This window comes from Crocodylus porosus, unplaced genomic scaffold, assembly GCF_001723895.1.
Source record: "Crocodylus porosus isolate Cpor-Errol unplaced genomic scaffold, CroPor_comp1, whole genome shotgun sequence".
NCBI classification, from domain to species: Eukaryota; Metazoa; Chordata; order Crocodylia; family Crocodylidae; genus Crocodylus; species Crocodylus porosus.
Genome location: NW_017728921.1, coordinates 13,746,368 through 13,769,675, shown reverse-complemented (window position 1 = coordinate 13,769,675; position 23,308 = coordinate 13,746,368). Strand labels below are relative to the sequence as shown.

The window sequence follows — 23,308 nt, the reverse complement described above, 5'->3', positions numbered from 1 at the left end:
GTCATTTGACCCCAGTACTCTTTCCTGCCATGGCAGGGGGTCAGACTTGATGATCTGCTCAGGTCCCTTCTGACCCTACCAACTATGAAACTCTATAGAGATTTTTAGAAAATACCTTTCCAAATTCACCCACATTATAAGCATTTCCTAACAGGGCTAGACTCTTGCTTTATTGGGAGCAAAATGTATTACACTGCAAAACTTGATGAGACACCAAGGACATGTTTGTACCATCAGATTTATTTAAACTGGACATGGAAACTGAGGATGTACCCAATAGGGTTTATGACTAGAAAGCTAACATATATGAGTAAAAGCACTAGTTATTTGTATAGTCCCATCTAAAAAAGCAAGGTCCTACATCTATAAGATATATAAGAAAGGTTATCAGAGCTTCGACAATTTAGGACATGACATTTTAATAGATAATAATGATTTTAACCATCTATTAAAATTTCATGTCCTAACTGTGAAGATCTTTTTGATGATTTACATGTATTCATTATTTTACGCTACATTTTCCCACTAGGGCCATTGGGAGCTTTCTGTTTATTTTCTGTTTTTACTTTTTATTTTTTAAATCCTTTTGCCAATATTTTACTGTTTGCTTATTACTTTGATTCTCTGTTTAGCTTTACATTTTTTAAGGCAGGGATCATATTTTCAAATGCGTTTCTAACCCATAGAGGTTCTGATGTAGACTGGGGCCTTTGAACCTATGTCAGTACAAGTCTTAATTTAAAACTGTCTTGTGTTATTCAGTTATGGGAGGCTTACCTATGTTTGATTTATATTCTTCTGTGTGTTTAATATATTCTGTGAATCCACATTAAGCGTGGCATTATAGTTGAATTTCTAAAGCTGCCATAATGAACCCAGGAATAAGTACCCTGTTGTACACTAATGCAGTAATGTTGGTTGAATTGCATTTTTTAATTTTCATATGGTATTTAAAACCAGAGGTCAATTTTTGGTACATGCTCCCTTTCCCCTCCCTCTTCCTCCCATTTAGGTACATAATATCTACACAATGAAATATTGACAATAAGATGCTTTTATGGCTGATCTGTTCTGCAAACCTATTTTCTTCCACATTTCTGAAGAAGATGCATTACCTGTTTTCCGAGTAGAGGAGAGACTAGGGTGGAAAAAATAAAAAAGTTTTCTTTTTACTGAAAATCTGAAGCTAGAGAACAGTGACTTGCTTCTTATTAAATCCACCTCCTCTTGAAAGCGTATTTCAGGATAATAGTCTCTCAAAAGAACTCTTAATAACAACATGATATTGCTAAGATGCTTGGGTATTAGATAACATTAAAGACACCAAGTATTTTTTTAAAAATAAACTCCCGTTAGAAAAATAACCCATATTGCAAATAGCAAGTGTGCTAAGCCAAGGAAAGGATAAAAAGAGCATATTCTTTGGAGGCCCTAGCTAGCAATCTGGAAGCAGACAGATGTAGCTTAAAACAGCCGTTACTGTTTTAACCCTTAGCTCTGGGATTTGGATGCAGGTATCCCACTGAAACACCACATGGGACTGAGCCTTTAATACCCTTCAGGATTTAAATCATATAGGTAGTCAAAACTAATTACTTGACTGAGAGTTTTTCTGGGGAGGGGCTCCACGACCCATCCCCAAAAGATAAGCAGTTTGAATTACTTGTTTATAGGGTGGATAAAAAACTGATTGAAAAAAATTGGATTTTTTATTTCAATCAGATTTTTTATTTAATTGTATTTTTATTTTTAAGATGCTTTTGTAAAAAAATGAAACATATAAAGATAGTTTTTATTTAAGATATGTTAAAGCTCCAAGAGATCATCATGGAATAGAGATTATAACTTCTAATTATATACTATTTGAGACAACATATTCATGTAACTTTTTTAGAAGTTTTATAAATAGGTCACAACAGGCAATGGACTATATTAGGGGCCCAATCTTATGGGATTCTCAGAGGCTTTTTATGGATTAGTAAAATTAAAGAAAACCACTTGACCCAATGGGACTTAGTGCTCAGCCCAGAAGATCCCATTAAGCATCTCTGTGATGCTTTGTTTCAGTTCTCAAACTATGGATTTGTGTCTGCAGAGATCATAGAGAATATTTTTTGGGTAGCCAGATATGTTTTATTGGACCAGCTAAATAGTTGGAAAAATTGTTCTTTGCAAGCTTTTGGGCAAAAACACCCTTCTTCAGGCACAGGGAGAGTTTGTTGTCTCCAGAGATAACTTCCCTGTCAACTGCAGTACATGGAGATGAGGGATAATAGACCTGACAACCCATCAGCCCTGTTGTCTCTCTGCAAGTTTGTGTACACACAGTCAAGCCCTCACCTCTCTCTAAAGGTGCGACGTTCCAGAAGTTACGTGCATAAAGGATATCAAACAACAAGAATGCACTTCTTGTAGAAAACAGCAATTAAATTGAGGCTTCCTGAACAGCAATTTAAATCGATTTGATACAAATCAAACCCACCCTGCTTGTTTAAAATGTTCCTGTTGATCAAATCTCTGTTGATCAAGACATAAAAAATGACTAAGATTAAAAATAGCTCCTTTACCCTAATGCCGTTACGGTAATGCAGGAAAATCTAGTTTAAATTTCAGTTTCCAACAACACAGGTTCAGAGCTGAATGTGGAAGCAGAAGAAAGCTGCTCGTTCCTTGAGACAGGGGAAGTTGCTTTCCCAGCTGGTTCAGAAGAGCTGGCCTGTATTAACCTTCAGGGCAAATGGGGAAGCAGCTGTCTTTCTATTCACGTAGTTTATGGTGCAACTGGAGGGGATTTGAGGTTGAGACATTTTGTAGTTCAGAGATTTTTTTCCCCCAAAACTCTGTTTTTTGTCAGGCAAGGTTTATTTTCTTACCTGAGGTTTTAAAATTGATATTATGCATCACCACAGCAACAGCGGGCCAGTAGAGGTCAAAGTGAAACACCGACCTCTGAAACAAAAATGTTCTCTTAGGGGGCTGGGGGGATGAGAGCTCCCGGAGGGGTTTCGTATTGCACAACCCACCACCTCAAAGCCACCGTCACCAGTCAAGCCGAGTCACGGGGGTTGTTGGTATCTGAACAGAAATAACCATCCACATCGGGGTCAAAGTGAAAGCATGCACAGACCAAGCCTCTGTGTTAAACAATAGCTCCCAAACAGCAGAGCTAATCTCAAATAAATCTGCCACTTGGCAGGTAAAAGGTGCAGAGAAAATATGTGGACGGTAACATGATATCACCATTAAGCAGTAGTTTTGTGGAGAAACACCACTGGAAGACCCACTTGAAAGGTCTCGGCGGTGTGGTGTGTTTTGCCAGGTTTTGTGAAATTAAGGTTAACTGCACAGGGAAACCACACTCTGAACAACACTACTTAGCATCGGGCTCTTTCCGTGGGAAGCCACACGTTGGTCAGGGGGTGAGAGGGACACTGAAGTTCTTACTTCTGCTTTCCACTTCCAAATAAGTCTTGTTTTTCCCTTTCTTTTTCTGATGCGAAATCTGTTGGCAATTGCTTCAGGGCCAAGCAATAGGATTCAGGAGCAATAAGTTATGCAATAGTCATGCATCATCAGCAGGGAGCTGCTGTTTCACCTTATATTTACGGAAAAAAACACCTCTCCACGGGATAGCACTTTGCAACAAAGAGGAGCTGTCCCTTCAAGTGATGCAAACTAACTTACCCCTGAACTGTCGTGCATCATCCAAATTTGCAAGCATGGCAAGGACCATTAAAGGTGGTGCCAGGTATATCGGCAACATCCCTTAGTTGCCAATGCAATAGCTCACAGTAATATCTTACTGTAATAATAATTTTTTAAAAAACAACCACTCCAGCAATGGCACACAATTCAGAACCTGACAGATGCCCTCTCCAGTTTAAGACGTGTCTGAATGCAGGCAGGATGCCGTCCAAAATGCCACTGCTATCCAAGCAGACAGGGACCATCTTCACTAGTAACAGGAAAGGTTAAGCACTCAGTGGTAACTAGCAGGCTGTCTGCTTTCTTGGGGAGAAGCTGCATGCCCACATACAGTCAGGAATTGTTAACACCTCTCCAACATGTTCATAGTGCTGGTGCACCAATGGCAAGAGAATAAGTAGGGAGGCCCGCTGGAAAGAGGATTTTGTCAACCTCAGAGGCCAAGCCAAGCCCCACCTGTGGGAAGATTGAGACTTCTGCATTTCGAAGGGTTGGGAACACCAGCCCTGAAGAGCTCAGTCTTTTCCACAAAGAACGTGGGAAACTTGCCACAGTGGTCCATAGGATGGCTGCTGTGGGAGGGAGCAGGGTAGCCATGCCAGCCCTGTGATCTTGCTGATGGGTGAGGGAGCTTCTTGCTACCTTGGACATGCAAAAGCCAAGAAACAGGATTTTCCTCTGAAAAATGATGGAGCTGCGACACTACAAGGAGGCAGTTCAGGGCAGGGAAGCGTAGAAGATAAACAGCAACCCAGCCAACGAATCGAGGGCCAAAGAAGCAGACTGTAAGTGCTCCAAACAAGTTCCCTTCGCTGAGCCACTAAAATAAGTGGAGGAGGAAACAAACAATAACCGTACTATGAGTTGAGCATATCCCCATGGCAACCTAACCGTCTTCTGACCTCCAAACGTGCTGCATTGGGTGATCCAAAGTTTAAAGCGAAGGGGTTGGTTTTTCAGGCAGAAGGATCTCGGTGCAGACCCCACCGAAGAGGCACAGAGGAGCGGGTGCAACTGTGATGGAGTGGCAAGCACAAGCAGTGCTGTTGGCCCGTGATAGGAAAGAGTTTGATGGCAGGACCCAGAGGCCTTTGAGGTTGAGTCACGTGTCCTTCCCAAACTTGTGTGCCCCATAGTTTTACAAGATGCTGAGTGATGTCAAACTTCACGGAAGTGGGGAGATGCAGCATCTTGCAGGACTAGACCATTTGAAGGGAGTTTGTTGGGTAGAAAGGGTTAACTCATAAATAACAGAGAGGCACAGGGGAGGGGAAATAGCCTCCAAATTCCTAAGACCCATGTTTGATTGCAAATGAAAGTGACTCACGCATTCACTCAGCCTTGTGCTAATCCAGCCACATTCCAGCCCCTCTCCCTCCCCACCCCTGGTCGGCCCTTACCAGAGGGAAATGCCAGAGCGGGAGAGCCGAGGAGACAGGGCAGGGGGGATCATTAGAAGCGATGCTCATTGTCTTAGCTGTATGACAGCAGTGTACCCAAAGCCGCATGCAAATCATCTGTGCACTTGCAGAAAGACTGAATTAATTCTTTAAAGGCATAGTCCGGGTTGAAACTTCTGTGCGTCACCAAATACAAGCCACGGAATCACTCATTACAATAATAAGTGCATCTTCCCACATGGTGCTAAGCAAGTGGCTTTGAAGGGATTTAGGGTATGAGCTGAGCAGAATGACGTGAATCGCATCCAGTGAGGTTCATGTTCATGTTCGAATGCCCTGAAGTCACCCCCGTGCCCAGCCTACCTGCCCACCCCTTGGACTGCAGGCACACAATCACCATCAGCAGAGAAAACAAGTTTCAGGGAAACAATAGGCACAGCCTCATTAGAGGATTCTAGCTGGCTGCAGCAACGAGCCAGTCAGCAAAATACAATGCACCCTTTTGTTACATCTCCTGAATTTCCTGTGCCTGGATTCCTCTCTACTGACACAGGGATTCAGCTTAGCAGCTTTATAACTGGCATAGGAGAGGGGGAAATCAGTGGTTTAAAAGAAATCAGTAAAGGCGCTGACACAAGTGAAGGCTATTGCTGCGTTCCTGAGAAGCACTGCACTGGGAGCTCGGATCCCTGAGCCTGTATCTGCAGGGACACTGGTGGGGCTGCAGTTTTCTTGCCCCACTCCCCATCAAGCACCCGCATTGCAAGCTCTGGATGAGAGAGGGTAACTCCGTCTCCAAGCCACATTGAGCCCTTTGCTGGAGCGCTCTGCAGAAGGGCTATGTGGTGTTTCCTGTGATGCCATTGCTTGCAACCTGCACCTACCTTTCACATGGGATTTTGCTTAGTTGTGCCTGATCTCTGCAGACCTGTGCTCGGAATCAAAGGGTGAAAGGTTCCATATTTTGTTGCTCACCTATTGTTCCGCACCCCTTTCCACATGGCCCAAATTACCCCCTTCATCCACTTCTTTAGGAACTTACATACTTTTCCATGTATAGAAGACCTTTGTAAAGGCCCTTTGAGCAAGGACCCAGTCTCTAAGCAACTGTGCACTGGAAGTTGCAGCTAAGTGGCTGTTGGGGGAAGGACGCAGGACATTAAGACAGACGCTTGTTGACTGCTTCTGAAATTTGCTTCTAAAGGGAGTTTCCAAAGAAATGTCCATCTCTGTATAAAACAAAGGTATTTCCCTCTCTACTATACAGCACAATAATTCATATCCATACCTTCTTGTTCAGGGCAGTGGGCACAATGTGTCTGAGCCTAATGCTTACACAGTGAATGGTCTTTTTCTGGGCCACCTTAACCAGAAGCCAATTTTGTCTCTCTCGTTGCAGATGCTGGAGAGCTCTCCCGTCCTTTTGTTCACTGTCATCAGCCTGCTTCTCATTTTACTGCTCCTTGTACTGCTCATTAGAAACAATGGCATTGCAGCCCTTATCTGGAATGAAATAATCCTGGAGAAAATAACCAATTTCATCATGGATCAGAGCAAAGAACAGAGGATTTTAAACTTTGTGCTGCAGAACGCGGTCAGAGGAGACCCCCAGAGCGTGGTGGACACCATCGATAAGTACTGTTCCCAGAAAGAGTGGGCCATGAATGTAGGGGATGAAAAAGGTAATCATAGCAGCAATAAGATTTTCAAGGCCACTATGAGTTTGAGATGAGGACAGTACAAGTTGTATTATTCCAGTCCTTTGGCCCCTGCTGCTGTATGAGAAACGCAGCAACCACAAAGTCAGAAAAATATTTATATAACAATTACACTGATCTCTTTGGGAGGAGTCAGCGCATTGCACTATGGAGCTGTAGGGACGAGATTTGATATTTGTTGTGCTGTGCATGCTGTTGAATAAGGGCATAGAGTGGCTAAAGCAGGGAGCTGAGAAGAAGGGTCTTCTGAGTTGTATTCCTGAACCTGCAAGCTTTCTTTGTGTAGCCTTAGAAAAGTTACCACTTTTACCTGTCTGAGTGGATAGTATGGACCTTGTCTGCCGGGCAAGGCATAATTCACTGATGTTTGTAAAGCCCTCCAAGGCCCTGCACTGTAAGGTGCTGTATGAAGAAAAGCACACACCCTTAAAATAATATGATTTTTGCATACACATATTTTAGTTACAGGCAATGTATTGTTAAGGGAGAAGAAATCATATACATGTAAAACACATAAGAAATAGTCCAAAAAGTAATGGGAGAATTACAGATTAGCACCAATCCAGAAGTAAATCAAGCTTGTTTTATCTAATCTGACTCTTACAAGAAACTAAATAGACAATCCATGTCCTGCCAGACACACATTCATTGCATACATTTAGATGCAAAGCAGTAAAACTATCCATTTACACCACTGTAGCGGCAGAATTTTAATATATGCTTCCTGTGAATTCCAGGGCTGAGAGTCTCTCTGAGAACATGACCTCTCACCTTTGGAGACTGTGCAGACAGTTAAAAAGCCCAAGACTGAATCAATTCAGTCTTTGTGGCTAGGGACAGACATTCAAAAAGCCTGAGCCTGAATTGATTCAATATTTGCAGATTAGTCTAACTTGGCTAGCTTAAACTGGTTTGTAACTGTACAGACATCCCCTCTGAACTGAAGAAATGCAGGCACATGCCTGCAGTGGCTCAGACTAGAAGCCAGGGGGTGCTAGAGTAGCCCTCCTTCCATTCCACAGTGCTCAGCTGAGGGGGGCATGGCTAGACCCCAGTAGGATGCTTTGATTAGGGAGGTCTTCCCCCCACGCAAGCAGCCCAGCAGGGAGTTGATATAATACAGTGTTTAGTACCCCTAACTCAGTGTTTATCAGCCCATTAAGAAAACAGCAGCCTCTCTCCATTAGTTCATGCTCTTCTTAAACAGCTGTTTTCAAGGAAGGAAAGGAGGGAGGTTACCAGCTCCCTGATGATTAGCTCCAAAAAGCCCTAAGCCAGCAGAGTCCTGTTTTCCTTTGTCCTGTTTCCTACAGCACAGACCGCAGCCATCAAGGAGAAGCAAAATGAAAGGTGTAAGGCAGAGGGGAGGGAGGGAGGGAATCCCTGCTTCAGCAAGGAGTGGTGAGGGGGCAGGAGGCAGAGGGAGAGCAGGAGGAAGCCAGGCAGACCCTGCTGTATCTACAAGTCTCTGCCAGAGCTGCAGCCAGGGAACAGAAGGGAGGGGCCGGGCCAGCCCAGCTCTGTGGAGCAGAGACCCTGCCCAGCCCAGCCCAGAGAGCATGGCAGGATGCTGCAGGATTCTCATTTAACTCAAACCAGGGAGGGGTCTGGGACAGACACTGCATAAACCGGTTTGACCCAAATCAGTTAAGTCTGATACTACATTCAACCAGGTTTATCTCAAACTTGTTTCACCCATTTTCAAACTGGTTAATGTGCACTGAACTTCTGTTCTGTTGCAGGTTTAAACCAGTTTCTGATCACTTAAACTGGTTTATATGTAATGTCTGTCCCTAGCCTGTATGTTAGTCTAAACTGCACAGTTTAAATTGAAAAATAAGTGAACAGACATTTACCTTTGATTCAGGAAATGCAGCCACATGCCTGCAGTAGCTCAGGGCAGAAGCCAGGGAACACTACAGTACAGGTCTCTGGCTGTGTTCACTTTCTCTTCCTGCTTCCATGCATCTCTGGGATTTGTAGTTCACAGTTGCAGTCAGCAGTAAGTTTAAGTGGAGGAAGGGGTGTTTAACACCCCCCGCTTCCCCATGGTCCCAGACTCCAGGTAGGGTTTGCTTGGGTGGGCAGTCCCCTCCCCTTGCCGACTGGGCTGCATCCCAAGCTGGGCTTGCCCCCCTCACTCCCTTGTCAGCCAGCCTTCACTGCTTCAGGTAGGGAGCAGAGGGCAGGGCCAGCACTGCTCTCTGGAGCAAACAACATATCCCAGCCTAAGGCTGAAAAGCATGCTGGGATGCTGGAGGGCTGTGATTTAACTTAAACCAGGAAGGGGTCTGGGACAGAAGTTTCATAAACCAGTTTGACCCAAATCAGTGAAGTCTGATATTACATTCAACCAGGTTTATCTTAAACCAATGTCTGCCATTTTGAAACTGGCTTATGTGTACTGAACTTCTGTTCTGTTACAGGTTTAAACCAGTTTCTGATCACTTAAATGGGTTTGTGTAACTTCTGTCCCTGCCTGTGAGGTTAACTATAACCAAGCAACTGAATTTTCACAGTGGACAAAGAGAACCTTTGTGTTTTATATCCAGTTCACGGAAACATTCTGGGGTTACATGAGCAGTACATTTAGGGTAAAAATGGTAGCACCGAATAGCTAAAAACAAATTATTAAAATTCTGACCCTGGTAATTTGGGCCAAGTGTTCAACATCTTTTGTTCAAATGAGATGCCCTTTGCACTGAGTAGAAGTTTGCTGGAGTGAGAGTTAAGGACTTTGTGACTTGGCCCATTATTTATGGAATTGTATAATGACATTGTCTTACGTTATTTAGCTGCTTTCAAAACCTGAAAGAATGCCAAAGTCACACTGCTCCTCAGTAAAGTGCAGTCACATCTGTGTCTTTAAATAGCACCTAGGTGCAAAGCAATTACTGAGTATTCAAAATAAAAAGTTGGCTAAGAGACTGGGATTGAAGGTGGGAGAAACTTAGCATGTGTTAAATAGGATCTTGGCACCATGTGGTCAGAACTTCCATCTCGTATCTCATTTCAAACAACAGATTTAATCTTATGACGCCAGTTTCAGACCTTCCAAAAAAATACAGTGCTACCTACTGAGTCATCAGCATTTGTGTTGGCATGGCTGCTTTTTTTGAGATTTCATACAGCTGTTCACCAGAACAGAGAACAGGAATGTGACAGGAGTATTGCTATCGGAGCCTTTCTAGGAGTGACTCTGCCCTCCTGTTATGGGCCAGCCGCCTGCTTACTCGCCTGCCATGCCTTGATCTTAATTGATCGATGTAATAAGCGGGAGGCTGCCCATTTTTATGTCCCCCGGTGCCAGGGGGCGCTACCTGCAGCTCCTTTTCCTCCCCTACACCGCAGCCCAAGCCTCGTAGATGGTACTGACATGGTTTGACCTGGATCTTGTTATGCCTTGGCCCTCTCCTTTATTTCTGGAGCTTCTCACTGCCCCCCCTTGCTCTGGGGCTCCTCACCGCCCCCCCTTGCTCTGGGGCTGGGGTCAATGCCCCCCCCCAAATGCTGCACCCTGTCTGGCGCCAGGGTCCCCACACTACAATGGAGCTCCTATGAGGCCTCCTCCAACCCCTAATAGCCTCACCCGGTCCTCTGGTTAAAACAGTAAACACAAGAACACAAAGCCCCTGGGCTACAACATAAAAGCAAGACCATCCGGTCAAACAAGGTTCAATCCCTACCAGAGAGAGAGCACCCCAACCCCAGCAGCAACCAGGGGATGTTCCCACCGCCAGAGTTCTCCCCTTCATCTGTACTAGCCGAGTTCCTCCTCCCTCGGCCGCCGGAGGGTAACTGCCCTCCTGGCCTCCTGCCTGGGCTTAAGAAGGGCTAAGCCCTGCCCCTTCCTGTCATTAGGTTTCACTGGTTGCCCTAGCAACCAGCACCTGGCAGCCCTGGTGATTGGCAGCTGAGCCTCCCCCTTCCTGCCACTAGGGGTCTCTCCCAAGCTGTTTCTGCTTTCAGGTGCAGGGCACCTGAGTGCTCTGTGACAAGGAATTTCTAGTAGAAATGTTGACATGCCCTGCGCTCTGGCACGTGCCAACAGTTACTTCTACAGTAAGTTAGGCCTGTTTTTGTAGGAACTGGCTGATGTGCAACCAACCAGGCAAAATGTCAAAGTTCTCTGTCTTGCTTCATTTTTTTTGTTCCCATTATTGGAGAAAAAGTAACTGATCTGAGACTCAGAGTCTGAACTCAGAAAAATATCTAAGTAAATACTATAGTCACTGTATAGGAAGACAGCCCTACTCTACACTAAATCAGAACACTATACCATGCTACATATACCCTAATGAAACAAATAATGCCATGAATAATCATGAAAACAAAGCTGTATAAAGAGACTGCTTAGAGCCTGTTGCATAGACAATACAGGGCTGTGAGTTGTACCATTACAGGCAACAATATGTGCTCAAACACAACAGTAGTTGAACAACATTGACAGAAGGTAGAACACCAATTACTACCATGGAAGTCCCCGATCAGTACTGCAAGAAAAGTACAGTTGTAGCAGCTGTTTAGAAATGTGCTAACAACACGCGGTGAGAAGCGAAAGTTACATTATATTTCTAAATACGGCTAGTAGGCCAGTCAGTTGTACCCTAGGAGACTTTCCATCAACATATATCAAAGTTTTGCGCAGGAACTTTGGATGGAATATAGCAATTAAGACATTACATAACAAATCAGGCAGCTTCACATTTGCAATATTGTTAGAGTCAAAGGCATATTTCACTTGGATCAGCCCTTAAAATCTTTCTGGTCTCTTCTTGCATCTTTACCACCTTTGGGTAAGTCCTACTGTGCATTCTCCCTGGCTCTCTTCCCCATGCTCTCCTCTCTGATCTGTATTCTCTGTCTCCTGTTCTCACTGGTTTTGCCTATCTGCTGTCTCCCCGTTGTTCTTCTTTTGGCACCTTTCAAGCCCCCTCTCTATTGTTGACCTCCATAGACTGCTGTATTGCTTTGCAGGTTGAAACGCTGCAGAAGGGACCTGCTATGTTGCTTTGCAGATGGAAATGCTGCAGATTTGCTTTCTTATGCATTTGTCTTCTGCAGCCTTCCCATAGCACTTGAGAAAACCAGATGGAAACTGTCTGAAGGTTCCTTGAACAGGGAGTTTATGATGCAGTGAAAGTGGCTGGATGCTGCAGTGCCAGTCCGTTCTCTTCGCACCAGTAAAACACTTGGGGCAGAAGCTGACTCTTTGAAGGCAGTTCGCACTTGGCTTGCGATGAGAAAATGACCAGAATCAGATCACTCTGAATCCTTAGGCTTTGCAACTGGCTTTGACTAAATCCTCAAAGGGCTTTTTGGCAGACCTACAGAGAGGGGTGCCTGGCTCAGGCCCTTTCTGGCTGGGCACTTGACACACTTACAGAGTTTCAGAGTTCTTGCACTACAGGGCCTATGTGGGTTTTCTTTGTATAGCCTCACCCCCCCAAGCAGCACCTGCTTCAGACAAGAAAGTAGTGCCCCTGGGAGTTTGGGATGGTGGTCACATGGAAAGGCACTGCAGAAGCAAGTCTAAAGCAGGGAGATCAGAATGGCAGTGGTCCTTGGTGGGATGCGCAGCCAACCAGGCAAAATGCTACTGTTCCCTATTGCTTCTTTATTTCATTTAGTGGAGGAAAATTAACTGAGCTGACACTTGCTTTTAATTCCTGCAGTTTGGAGACTTAACAAGCTCTTCTCAGTTACAAATGACAGTAGCCCAGGATGAGGTGTGTGCTTATACTGGGTAGATACATACATCAGGGACATGGCACAGCAGCTAATTAAAGGTTAAATGCCTTCAGTTTTCTTTTTATATTCCTAACCATCATAGGTCACCGAGATGGAGCCTTTGACAGCTAGCTAGATCTTTCATTCATAACAACTATTTCTTCAGCTGAAAGTTTTACACTGCACATGCCCTGTCTGCAACAAGATTTGAACTCACAACATTCTCAAATTGTGCATTCATCACATATGGATAGGTTTACAATGAGCAAGTGATCTTTGGAGATGCTGCATTTGCACCCATGATTATGCTGTTCTGTTGAACTAGGCCCATCAGAATCGTTTTCTTTGGACACAAAGAACCTAGTTCCTATTTGGAAGGTTTAAAATCTGAAACATAGGTCAGCAATCATTTTTCATATCAAAACACGGGGACATCGAAATTGTCACCACACGGGAGGTCAGATCACAACATTCCCTGAAGTCACCCCCCGCATAAAAGAAATTGTGAAAGCGTTCATGAGACCACGTTGAGTCCTCACGTGCAGCTGGTGCAGTCTGCAGCATTTTTCACTTGTTGTGTTTAATTGGGTTCGTACCAAGACTTCTGGACCACTCCAGATCAACAGTGATTTATGTAGGAGCCACTCTGCAAAAGGATCCCTAGATAAAACTTGACATCAACCCCCACACATTTTGAACGCCCTGGTAGCTTTGTAAATGAACTTGTGAGTGTTTCTCTGGTAACTTCCTGCCTACGCGTGATGCTGTTTGGTTTGTCAGAAGCTCACCTGTTTCCCTTCTGCTCAGGTTTGATTCTAGATAAGATACTGGAGGAGGCCAAGCCCTCAACCTCATTGGAGCTGGGAACATACTGTGGTTATTCAGCTGTGAGGATGGCTCGGCTGTTGAAGCCCAGCGCCCGCCTGCTTACCATTGAGTTCAACCCTAAGTTTGCTGCCATTGCCAAGCAGATAATTGAGTTTGCTGGAGTACAAGAGAAGGTACCTCTGATTTGTCTGTGGCTGTTGAAAAAAAGGGCTTCAAATGGATATTATGACAGAAAAAATGGTAGTGAGGTATTTAAATTATAGCCTTTATGCTGAGATAAATATAGCTATTGCAACATCCTTGGCTATTTCAGCAGTGAACAGAGATTGACAACAAGGCTCAACTCTGTGATCAATGTATTAAGCTGAAGAATGTCTAATGGGCACCGGGTCAGATCATCGCTCCTTTTCACATGCAAAATATCGAAGACAAATCAGTGTTTAGTACAGATGCTCCAGTCAGCTGCTGTTCGGTCCTAAGCTGGGGTCACAAAACTGGTGCGTGTCCAAAAATCAGAGCTGGAATTGGAATTTGGAAGTGCCAGTGACACGAACGAGTCTGACACTTGGGCCAGAGCAAGGCTTGAGAGGGACATGTGCAGAACCAGTGGCCTGAACCTGAATGTTTGAAAACATCTTGTGAGTTTGGCCCATTCCCTAATAATTGGTTATTTCTGTAGGCAGATGACCTGGAGATGGGCCATAGGAGCATGGACCTGGAAGGGGCCTCCTGCCTCACTGAATTCAAGTCCCCTGCCATCACACATAACTATCTCATATCATCCTTCTCATTAACTCATCAAGCTTAGTCTTAAAACTAATTAGGTTTTCACCTCTCCTGCTCCAATTCAAATGTTGCTTCAGGATTTGGCTTTTCTGATCACTAGAGTTCATGTAAATCTCCAGCCTGCCTCCAGTCATGGCCAGCTAATCCCCGTTTGTTCTTGTGCCAGCAATGTCCGTCAGCGTAAGCAGTTCTCTCTCTCTCTGGATTTATTTCCCTGATATGTATCTAGAGCAGTAATTCTTTACCAGGATACCTGGAGACCCTTTCAAGGGTGCTCACAAAGTTAGCACTCTCAGGTGTTCAACCACAATTCGCAAGATAAACCCAGAGGTTTCACAGAAGAATCCATAGTATTACACCTATTCTGACCTGCTGTGGTCTCTTTGACTTCTTTGCATCAGAGGAATTTCTCTACTATTTTTCTGTAGTCAAAAAACAAGTCAAAACGAAGATCTTACATTTTCTGAGGCATGCCTCAGGTCTTAAAGGTTGAGAACCACTGATCCAAAAAGCAATAGTCCCCTTCTCATCCTTCATTTAGCAATTTTTGAACAAGTCATGATCTTTTTTTAATGCCCTCTCCATGACCTTGATCATCCCCGGAGCCCTTTTTTTATGGCCATTCTGGTTCAAATCCATCTTTCTTGAGCGTGCATGACCACAGTCTTCCAAATGAGGTGTCACCAGTACCTTGTACAACGGCATTAATACTTCCCTACTTGTACAGAAAACCCCTTACTTTATCCATCCTAAAACTGCATTTGGTTTTTTTGCAGCTGCATTGACAGTGCATAAACTTTTTTGTGATTAACAAATGCATCCGTTTCCTCCTCTCTTGTTTTCCCCTGATGAGGCCCTGTCTAACAGCAGGAATTCTTGTTGTTAGCCCCATGTACATGAGCTTACACTTTGTACTATTCCTGTGGTCATACTCAAGGTGATCCCATTCTTCCTATCTGAGATTCCTGTTCTCTGTATTAACAACATTTCTGTATTAAATGTCATTGGCAGATTTCATTAGCAGACTCACTTTTTGTGCCAAGGTCATTAATGATATATATTAAATAAGATCCCAGATCAATTCTTGAAGAATTCTGGCAAAATTGACAGTTCGGTTTCTCAAAGAACTGTTGTGGTCTCCCCATTAGCCAGTTCCTTGCCCCTCCTGCCCCATCGGACTAGCAGCTTCCCACATGGTGCCACATCAAATGTCCAACTGATATTACCTTGTGGTTTCCTCATTGCATGGTTACCTTTCCGCCTGTCTGCATTCATTCTTGTCTGCTTCGATTGTCAGCTCCATGGGACCAGGAACATTTTGTTGTGTGAGAGTCTGGCACCTAGGACAGTGAAGTCTGTGCATGAGTAGTGCCCCTAGGGGCTACAGTAATGCAAGTAATAAATAGCAACAATCACACTGAGAATAGCTTGGGGTTTTGGCATCCAATCACAATTTTCTGATCCGTGATCGGTTATTAACTAGTGACCTCAAACAACACTGCTGAAAATGTCACTGTATTATCACAATAGTCTAAGCTAAAACATTGATTCCCTGATATAAACTAGAAGCTCCAAATCAATACTGAGGTTTCACTGACAAAAGATTTGGACTGTATCATTCAGGCTGCTGTGGGGTCAAAGGCAGCAACTTAAGTGTCCTTCCCAATCGACTCCAAACACTGTTCAGTCCTTTTCTTTTTCTTGAACAAAGGTTGAAATAACAGCTCTGCATAAAGTTGCGTTTTCCAGCTCTGAGTTAATCTACTGATCAGTTATGATCCATAAGCCAACAGCCAGACTTCTCTGACTTTGTTTTTTTATTCACACCATATGGTACCTGCTTAACGAATGCAGGTGCTTCAGTGTCGTATAGCTTGTGCCAATAAACCTCTAATCAGGATGCGATGGTTCCTACCCTGCTTGTACTCTCCGCTGACTGTGAATTAGAGCAGAATGTTATTTTACTCAGAACTGTGTACCAGCCTAAACAATCTCAGTCTTTTTAACCTCCCCTCTGTACGACCCGTTTCCTTTGGGCTAGAAGGCGCGACTGAATGTGACTGAAATTCCAAGCTAAGTCAAACACTTTTCATCTGTGGATTCCCCTGTGGATAGCAGAAAGCCACATTACCCAACAGAGCCAAGGTCGCAGATTTCCTATAATTGCACAGAGAGAAAAAACATTTTGAAAAAAAATAATTGAGTCAATTTATCAAAAAAGCCCATGTGGCCCAAACCCAGCCAGCACAGTTCAGCTGAACTCATACACAACGGCTATTAACATGATCACTGAAGTCTGACCACAACTTAAGAAGAGATAGGGGCATCATGCGTAAGAGAGAAAGATAAAAAAAAAAAAAGGGTTCACTTATTAACCAGAGATGAATTTCCTTTTCAGGTCAAAATTCTAGAAGGCCCTTCAGAGGAAATTATCCCACAGCTGAAGAAAAAGCATGAAGTGGATACACTGGATTTTGTCTTTCTCGACCATTGGAAAGAAAGATACACACCAGATACTATCCTGTTGCAGGTGAGTTGAGCCAACTTCAGTCCTAACAGTCAAGTAGTACCTGTCTAAACTTCTACAAAATCTGCACCCCCCGCATAACATTTGCCCTCCCCATAATGTTTGCCAAGTGCCAATTTCCTATAAACGGGGAATATCACGCATCACTAGGTCTTGTAGCAAGTACATGGAGATGTGACAAAAGGAAGCAGAACCCGATTCACAGTGGTGCATGAGGCCCTCAAAATGCTGTGTATCCTCAGCTGGGCACTGAGGATACACAGTATCTTTCAGGGGTTGCTCTGCTATCTCCAGCCTCAGAGCCTTGGTTTCCTGCATGACAGACATGAAAGAGAAATCCCAACCAGAGCTGCCCATCAAAGTCCAGGTCTGGATCTGAACTTCTTTGCTTCAGCCTCTGTGAACCAGACTAACTTAGAACACTTGACCCCAGATGTCTTGAAAAGCAGAGAAGTTCAGATGCCAAACCCTGACTTCAAATTTGGACCCTCTTCTAATATCCTGATGGGAAACTGCCCTGGCTGTGCTTTCACAGGGATGTGCTGCCACCAGCGCCTCTTGATGGGATTCTCTCCTTGTAACACACTTTGTCCCAATTTCGACACACCACTTGGGTCTTCTTGCCACCTCTTTGGCTGTGGAGCAGCCCTTAGCGCTATGCAGAATTAAACCATCCTGGGCACTCGTTGCAGTTCACATTCTTTTCCATCCACGACTTGGAGTGAGGAGTGTCAGCCAAAAATGAAGGCGATAGTGTTACGGTTCTGTCATCGCCATGATGGGATATGCAAGATTGGTTTGCTAATATCTTTTATAGGACCCACAGTGTAGTTGGGAGATATGTTAGATAAACTTTCAGACACAGTAAAAGAGAACAGCTACCGCGACTTCGTTACAAAGCTAGATGGCCACAGTAGCAACAGCAAATTGCGGGTTGGTTTGACCAACCAGTAATGACAAACTAGAACTGTTAAGGATCTTGGGGGTAATTCCAAATGGCATCAAAATAACCCAGCAATTAATCACAGCGTCTATATTTATAAAACGGCACATAAGCAGATATTATCCCAGAGAGCATCAGGAGTGCCATTAAACCTAGAGAGCTGGTGATTACCAAATAGCTAATTAGAAGGAAATGCCAGCTTCAGTTGCAGTTACATTCTCCACAAATATCTACCCGCTTGGGGCACGCTCTTACTTTCAAATCAGCCAGTACTTCACTGACAGCCTTGCAGTGCCTACATCCCCCCTTGGTCAAAGAGCATCAGCTTCAGTGCCCACTAGGATTCAACCACGGCTGTCTGGTAAACTCCCATCATTTCTCATGTTGCCCCTCTCCTTCTCCAGACAGCTGTTTAAATAGGGAAGGTTTGCTTGGGAGAGGGGTTTTTTTTTAAAGAAACTTAGCACTGAATTTTCCTTTCAGTAACTGGAAGAGAGTAACTGTTTTCCTTTCCCCTGAAATGTCTTCCTCAGCACATATCTTCCCTTTTAAGCTTGCTGTGAAACTGCTTCCAAGCTCCCTGGTATTTGGAGGGCTAGAATGTCCTTTTTCATCACCAAGCCCTCAGAAAACAGCCAAAGCAAAGTTTTGAGTCATTTAGCTCCATCCTCCTCAGCAGTTTCTGGTTGCAAACCACAGCACGGTTTTGCTTACTCTAACAAATGAATTCAGTGCAGCAGTGCTAGGGGACTTTAGCTGAGATAGCCGAAGTAAATACCCATGAGGTTTCCCCCAAGCAGAAAGAACATGTTGCTATGGCATTTCTAATGAGCATTTCAGATGGCCCATGTTGTTCCCCCTTTCCCACAGTGCTGGAGCAAGGTCCTCGACACAGGGACCAGATTTCAGTGGTGTTGCGATGATACAGCAGCTCAGGGCGGGGAAATACAGCTGGAGAAATGCCATTTCCACTCCTGGGTTTCTAATCCACTTAGTGAGAATTACAGACCGGGGGACACACACTGCAGACCCATCGCTTCTGTTCTGCCTTGTGCACCATTAAGGGCTCAGTGTGGTGAGCTAACAGCTTCTAGTCTATCCAGTCTGCTTAATACAGATGACCTCGTAAGGACCCAAATCATCCACAGTGTCCTGAAGCTGTTAAGGAGCACCCTAAAGAGTGTCCAGCAAGTGCTTCTTGTTACTGTAGCCAGGAAATGCTGCTGGGGCTTTTATTGCTGGTAAGCTCAGGGAGGCAATTTCTGTTCATTTGTTCAGGAAAGATACAAGTAAATACGGTCAGAGAACTGCTTCTGAACGTCACTGTGTGCGGCACAATGATAATTGTGCCGCAGGGCTCCTTGGAGCATGCCGGCCTGTCCCTTTGGGGCCCTGCCACCCAACAAAACAACAGGGCAGCTGGGTCGAGGGTCAGCAAGCCAAGGAGCTCTCAGTTTTCAGTGCACTTTTTCTCATAGTAGTGTTGGTGCCTGACTGAGGCTGTCCTCACCAAAAGGCTTCACGAACATGTGCGGGGGCTTTTAACCTGCTTATGCTAAAATGCTTTTTCCACGCATTCATGTAACACATGAAGAAAGCCCTGAGACACTGTAGGAAAACCCTCCAAATGTTACCCAGCAAAGCGCTGTCTTCTGAACTCCCCCCAGAGACATAGCCTTAAACCATGCTAGGCCCTTGGGCATTGCAACAGGCTGTTGAATCTGAACCCTAATGATGTCAGGCTCCCATGAGCATCATTAAGGCTTTTACTGCTGATCATGTTAGAAGAAAGATCCAGCTTTTCAGAACTTTTTTTGAAGAGCGGCCCCTCCCTCCATGTCAAGCTTATATTAGAACCTGTTACTTTGGGAGCTCATTTGAGGATGAAATGTTTCTCATGAAAGCATATTGCACATGTACTACAAAATATCTTAGCCCCTTTTACAGCAAAGAAAATCACTTAGAACAACTCTGTCTTCTTTCTAGGAATGTGGCTTGCTGAGGAAGGGCACGGTTATCCTGGCTGACAATATAATCTGTCCTGGGGCTCCTGAGTTCATTAACTACATCCGCAACAACAGTCATTTTGTGTGTACGAACTACCCGTCTCACCTGGAGTACATGAAGGTCAAAGATGCCATGGAGAAGGCTGTGTTTCTGGGATAAAATGAAGCCCTTGGTACCCAAGTGCTGTTTCAAAAATTGTAAATGCAACTGCACAGGTTAACTGTGTTCGTGCGTCAAGTTTTGCTTTCTGTATTTCAAGGCCTGTAATTAAAGCAAATTCTAACAAATGGAGTTTGGAGGAGGGGGAAACCAAGATTTAGAGTGGGAGTAAAAACAAGGTAACTAGCCAAAGATGAGATGGAGAAGCCTGCTTTTATCTTTTCACGTGGCCTTCCCCACCCCAGATAACACTTCCCTTAAGTCAATCTCTGTGTTGCCAAACAGCAAAAATAATCTTTTTATTTTGAGTTCAACCCCCTAAGAGCCAAGAGTGAAACAGAAAAATCACAGCAGCTGCTGAGAGCTTGTGTCCCACGGCCAAACAGACTAATCGCTCTTGAGAAGGAAACACCCCGTTGGCAGGGAAGGAGTACTTCAGCAGCATTGGTTTTGCTGAATTACTGGCAAGGCGCTGCTGGGAAGAATCCTACAGTTACACCACAGATATTCGAGGGCGGCTACTGGTAAAACGACACTGTGGCCTGTGCTGGAGGAAAGGCAGACTGGGACTGCCTGCCAGCAGGGGCTGGCATTGGGAGGGAGAAAAGACTGCTGCGGGTGGTGAAACCCAGCTGGACAGTGGACAACCCGGTAGGTAGCAAGGAGGGGAAGGCTATAAGAGCTGGATGAGCCAAAGGATACGTTCGCAGAAGACAGGGAACAACTTCTTTTAACAAAGTGCTCAAACTACGTAAACTGCCAAGACCTTGTTCAAATGCCATTTTCCAGCCCTTTGCATAGTACCTAAGAGAACTCACCTCCTTGGGGGGCAGGGCATGTTTCTTCCCCTGGGTCAAGTGCTGGGTAACCAGAAGGTGCTCTCTAATGGGACACAACAGGCTGTGCCTTTCTGTACACCCTGGGTAATATTAATGCTATGGTAAAGTGCTGTCAGTACTCAGTGTTAGTGTCATCAAGGTACGAGGCCGCGCTCCAAGTAACTTTTCTGTCCTGAATGGTGCGCTAATTCAGTGGCACGTCTCAGAGTGCCCCTTGATGTGGTAGGATAATGCAATGTTGACGTTCGTAAATAAAAATAAGGGGGAAAACGACTTGTGCCGTTACTGAGCAGGAGTATGAGGCACCATTTTGCTTCATATGGACTCTGGCCAGCTTCAGGCACTTTGATCCATGGTTCAGCAGCAGAAATGAACCCTAGCGTCAGCACTCTGGAGACACACCACCCCTTTTCCTATTCTGGAGTTGGACCAGCATATCTTTGGCCATCTCCTTTTGTGGGCTACTGCACTGAGGCATTGTTGATTCTGGAGAGAGTTATGCCTCCAGGTCAGTGACAAAAATGCCCTATGGGACAGGTTGGGAGGTCAGATTGAAGGTGAACAGAGCAAACCATAATAACCCAATAAGCTTTCTTGCAAAGACCCATGATGAAGCAAAACCATGGGAGTACCTAGTTATTATAGCTCAGAAAAGCCCATGGCTTCTCAAGCTGCAGGAGACCAGTGGCCCACAGTCCAGATTGCCTCCAACCACATATACTGCGTAGGGGAAGGTGAAAAACCTCAGCACCCAGAGCAACTGTTCAATGCTGTAACTGTGCATAAGTGCATGTGCAGTCCTCTTCTGAGTTTCCACCTCACACTCTGAGATTAGCACAAAGGACTTTAAGCAATGTGCATAGCTACGCATGCAGTGAGTCATCATGGGAACAACACACTATCATCAGCCCACAGTCTTTCAAATATAAATTGTTTGTAAAGCTGATTTTAAACAGTCTGCAAATATTTGCAGAGACGAGAACATTTACAAGCCCATCTACATCCTTGAGCAACTGGTCAGGGTGCGTGGGGGGGCTGGGCAATGCTCATAGGGACACAAAATATTTTTCTGTGCGTCTTATAGGTTGTAACTGTGGCAGTCCTCTTCTGTTTTCAGCCTACTTGCCTGTGATTAGATTTAAGCCATGGCAGGTGGCCACTGATGACATCAAACCCATGTCCAGGGCCACATGCCCCTTCTGCTCAGAACTTGTCTGTTGGGCTAGTGCTGCATGCAAGAGGTCTGAAGCCGAACAAAATACTGGGAGATCACGTGCAGGTCAAAAGACGCAGCCCTTTTCTCTACCCGCCTAGAAAAAACTAGGGAAAAGTGTTCCCATGTCTTAGCCAACAGGACTTTAGCTTGCTCGTGTGCCCATGCCCTCAGCCAAGTGAGTGACACTGGCAGGGTCTCCCTGGTCCCAATCCTGTGTGCAATGCAGAAGAATAAGGCTAAGTTCCCCTCACAGACAGTCTGCAGCTAAGATACACCTGGAAATTTTAACCTTGCTTGTGTCCCTCTGACTTTTCATTTCCTGGTCAACCTGTACCACAACCTCGACACTGCACAGTAACTACGAGCAAGGCTTTTACCACAAGGAGCCAAAAATCCTGGCGACCACTGCTGCAACGATGAGCTCTTCACTCAAGTTTCTCTTAAGATCTGAAACAGGTGAGGGCTGTGATATTTCATGCTCACTGTTCCCAAGTTAACCTTTCACCTCTGGGACTCGGCTCTTCAAATCTTCCCCAGCTGTGATGAGCTGGAAATTAAATTACTCTGACAGCCATAAAAGGTCACCTGTTGAAACAACATGTTTGTCTGGGCTCAATGTCTTACCTGCCATACCTACTATTTATTGCCGCATAATACATCCAAAGTACAAAAATCTCAGGTTAATCAGTGCAGCAGAAAGCTGGAGCTACCTCTGAAGAGTCAGTCTGAGCTGAGGAGTCCTGCCCCTCGCCACGTGACTTCCAGAATCAGATGCTTCCTTCTGCATAGACAAGAACAGCTGGTGATTTTACATAATTTTCGGGGATGCCTTCTGGACATCTGTGATCTAGACATTTGAAGATAAATTCCCCACTGCTGCTATTAGCAAACATCCACAGCTAAAGGCTTTTGGACCCTCAAGACAGTAACACAGGCAATGGTACAATGAAGTTTGAACACGTATTAGATGTTTGGTCTCTGACATGTAGTAATATTTAGTGTTTAACTCCCGGAGACAACTCCATCTCCACTCATTGCCAGAACCCTGCTGCGTGCTATTACTCCTACAGCTTTTTGCTGGACTCTTGTTTTGCTTGAGTAGTGAAGGTCAGCAAGTGCGATGGCACATCAGTCTGCCTGTTGATCTTATCAACACTGACGAACTTGTTGGGGAGAGTCAGCCCCCACGGGTGTTGCTCCAGTTTGTCAGTGGTTGGCCATAATCTGTAGCATCCAATTTATCTTTTCAACATCTGGGCTAGGTCACCCTCCAACGCAGCAGCAAAGCAATTCTCCAGCTTCCCCCAACAGCATGGCAAGAGAAAAGGGTAAACGAAGCTTTCAACAAAAGCTTGTGTCTCGCTCCAGCAAGTTTATGAGACCTCAGTCATCTGTGTGTGTGCATGTGTGTGTGTGCATAAATAAAATAAATAAACGCTGTGCACACATT

General features: G+C 44.8%; 1 protein-coding gene across 5 annotated transcripts in view; it reads left to right on the top strand.

Moving 5' to 3' along the window:
- Nucleotides 1-20,912, top strand: part of COMT (catechol-O-methyltransferase) — a 33,791-nt gene extending 12,879 nt beyond the window's left edge. For all 5 annotated transcript variants that reach the window (XM_019539038.1, XM_019539039.1, XM_019539037.1 and 2 more), the window contains 4 exons: nucleotides 6,505-6,787; nucleotides 13,361-13,554; nucleotides 16,566-16,697; nucleotides 19,624-20,912. In XM_019539038.1, coding sequence (XP_019394583.1) covers nucleotides 6,505-6,787; nucleotides 13,361-13,554; nucleotides 16,566-16,697; nucleotides 19,624-19,803 — 789 coding nt within the window. In that variant the 3' untranslated portion in view covers nucleotides 19,804-20,912. The remainder of the gene's footprint in view (nucleotides 1-6,504; nucleotides 6,788-13,360; nucleotides 13,555-16,565; nucleotides 16,698-19,623) is intronic.
- Nucleotides 20,913-23,308: the final 2,396 nt, after the last annotated feature.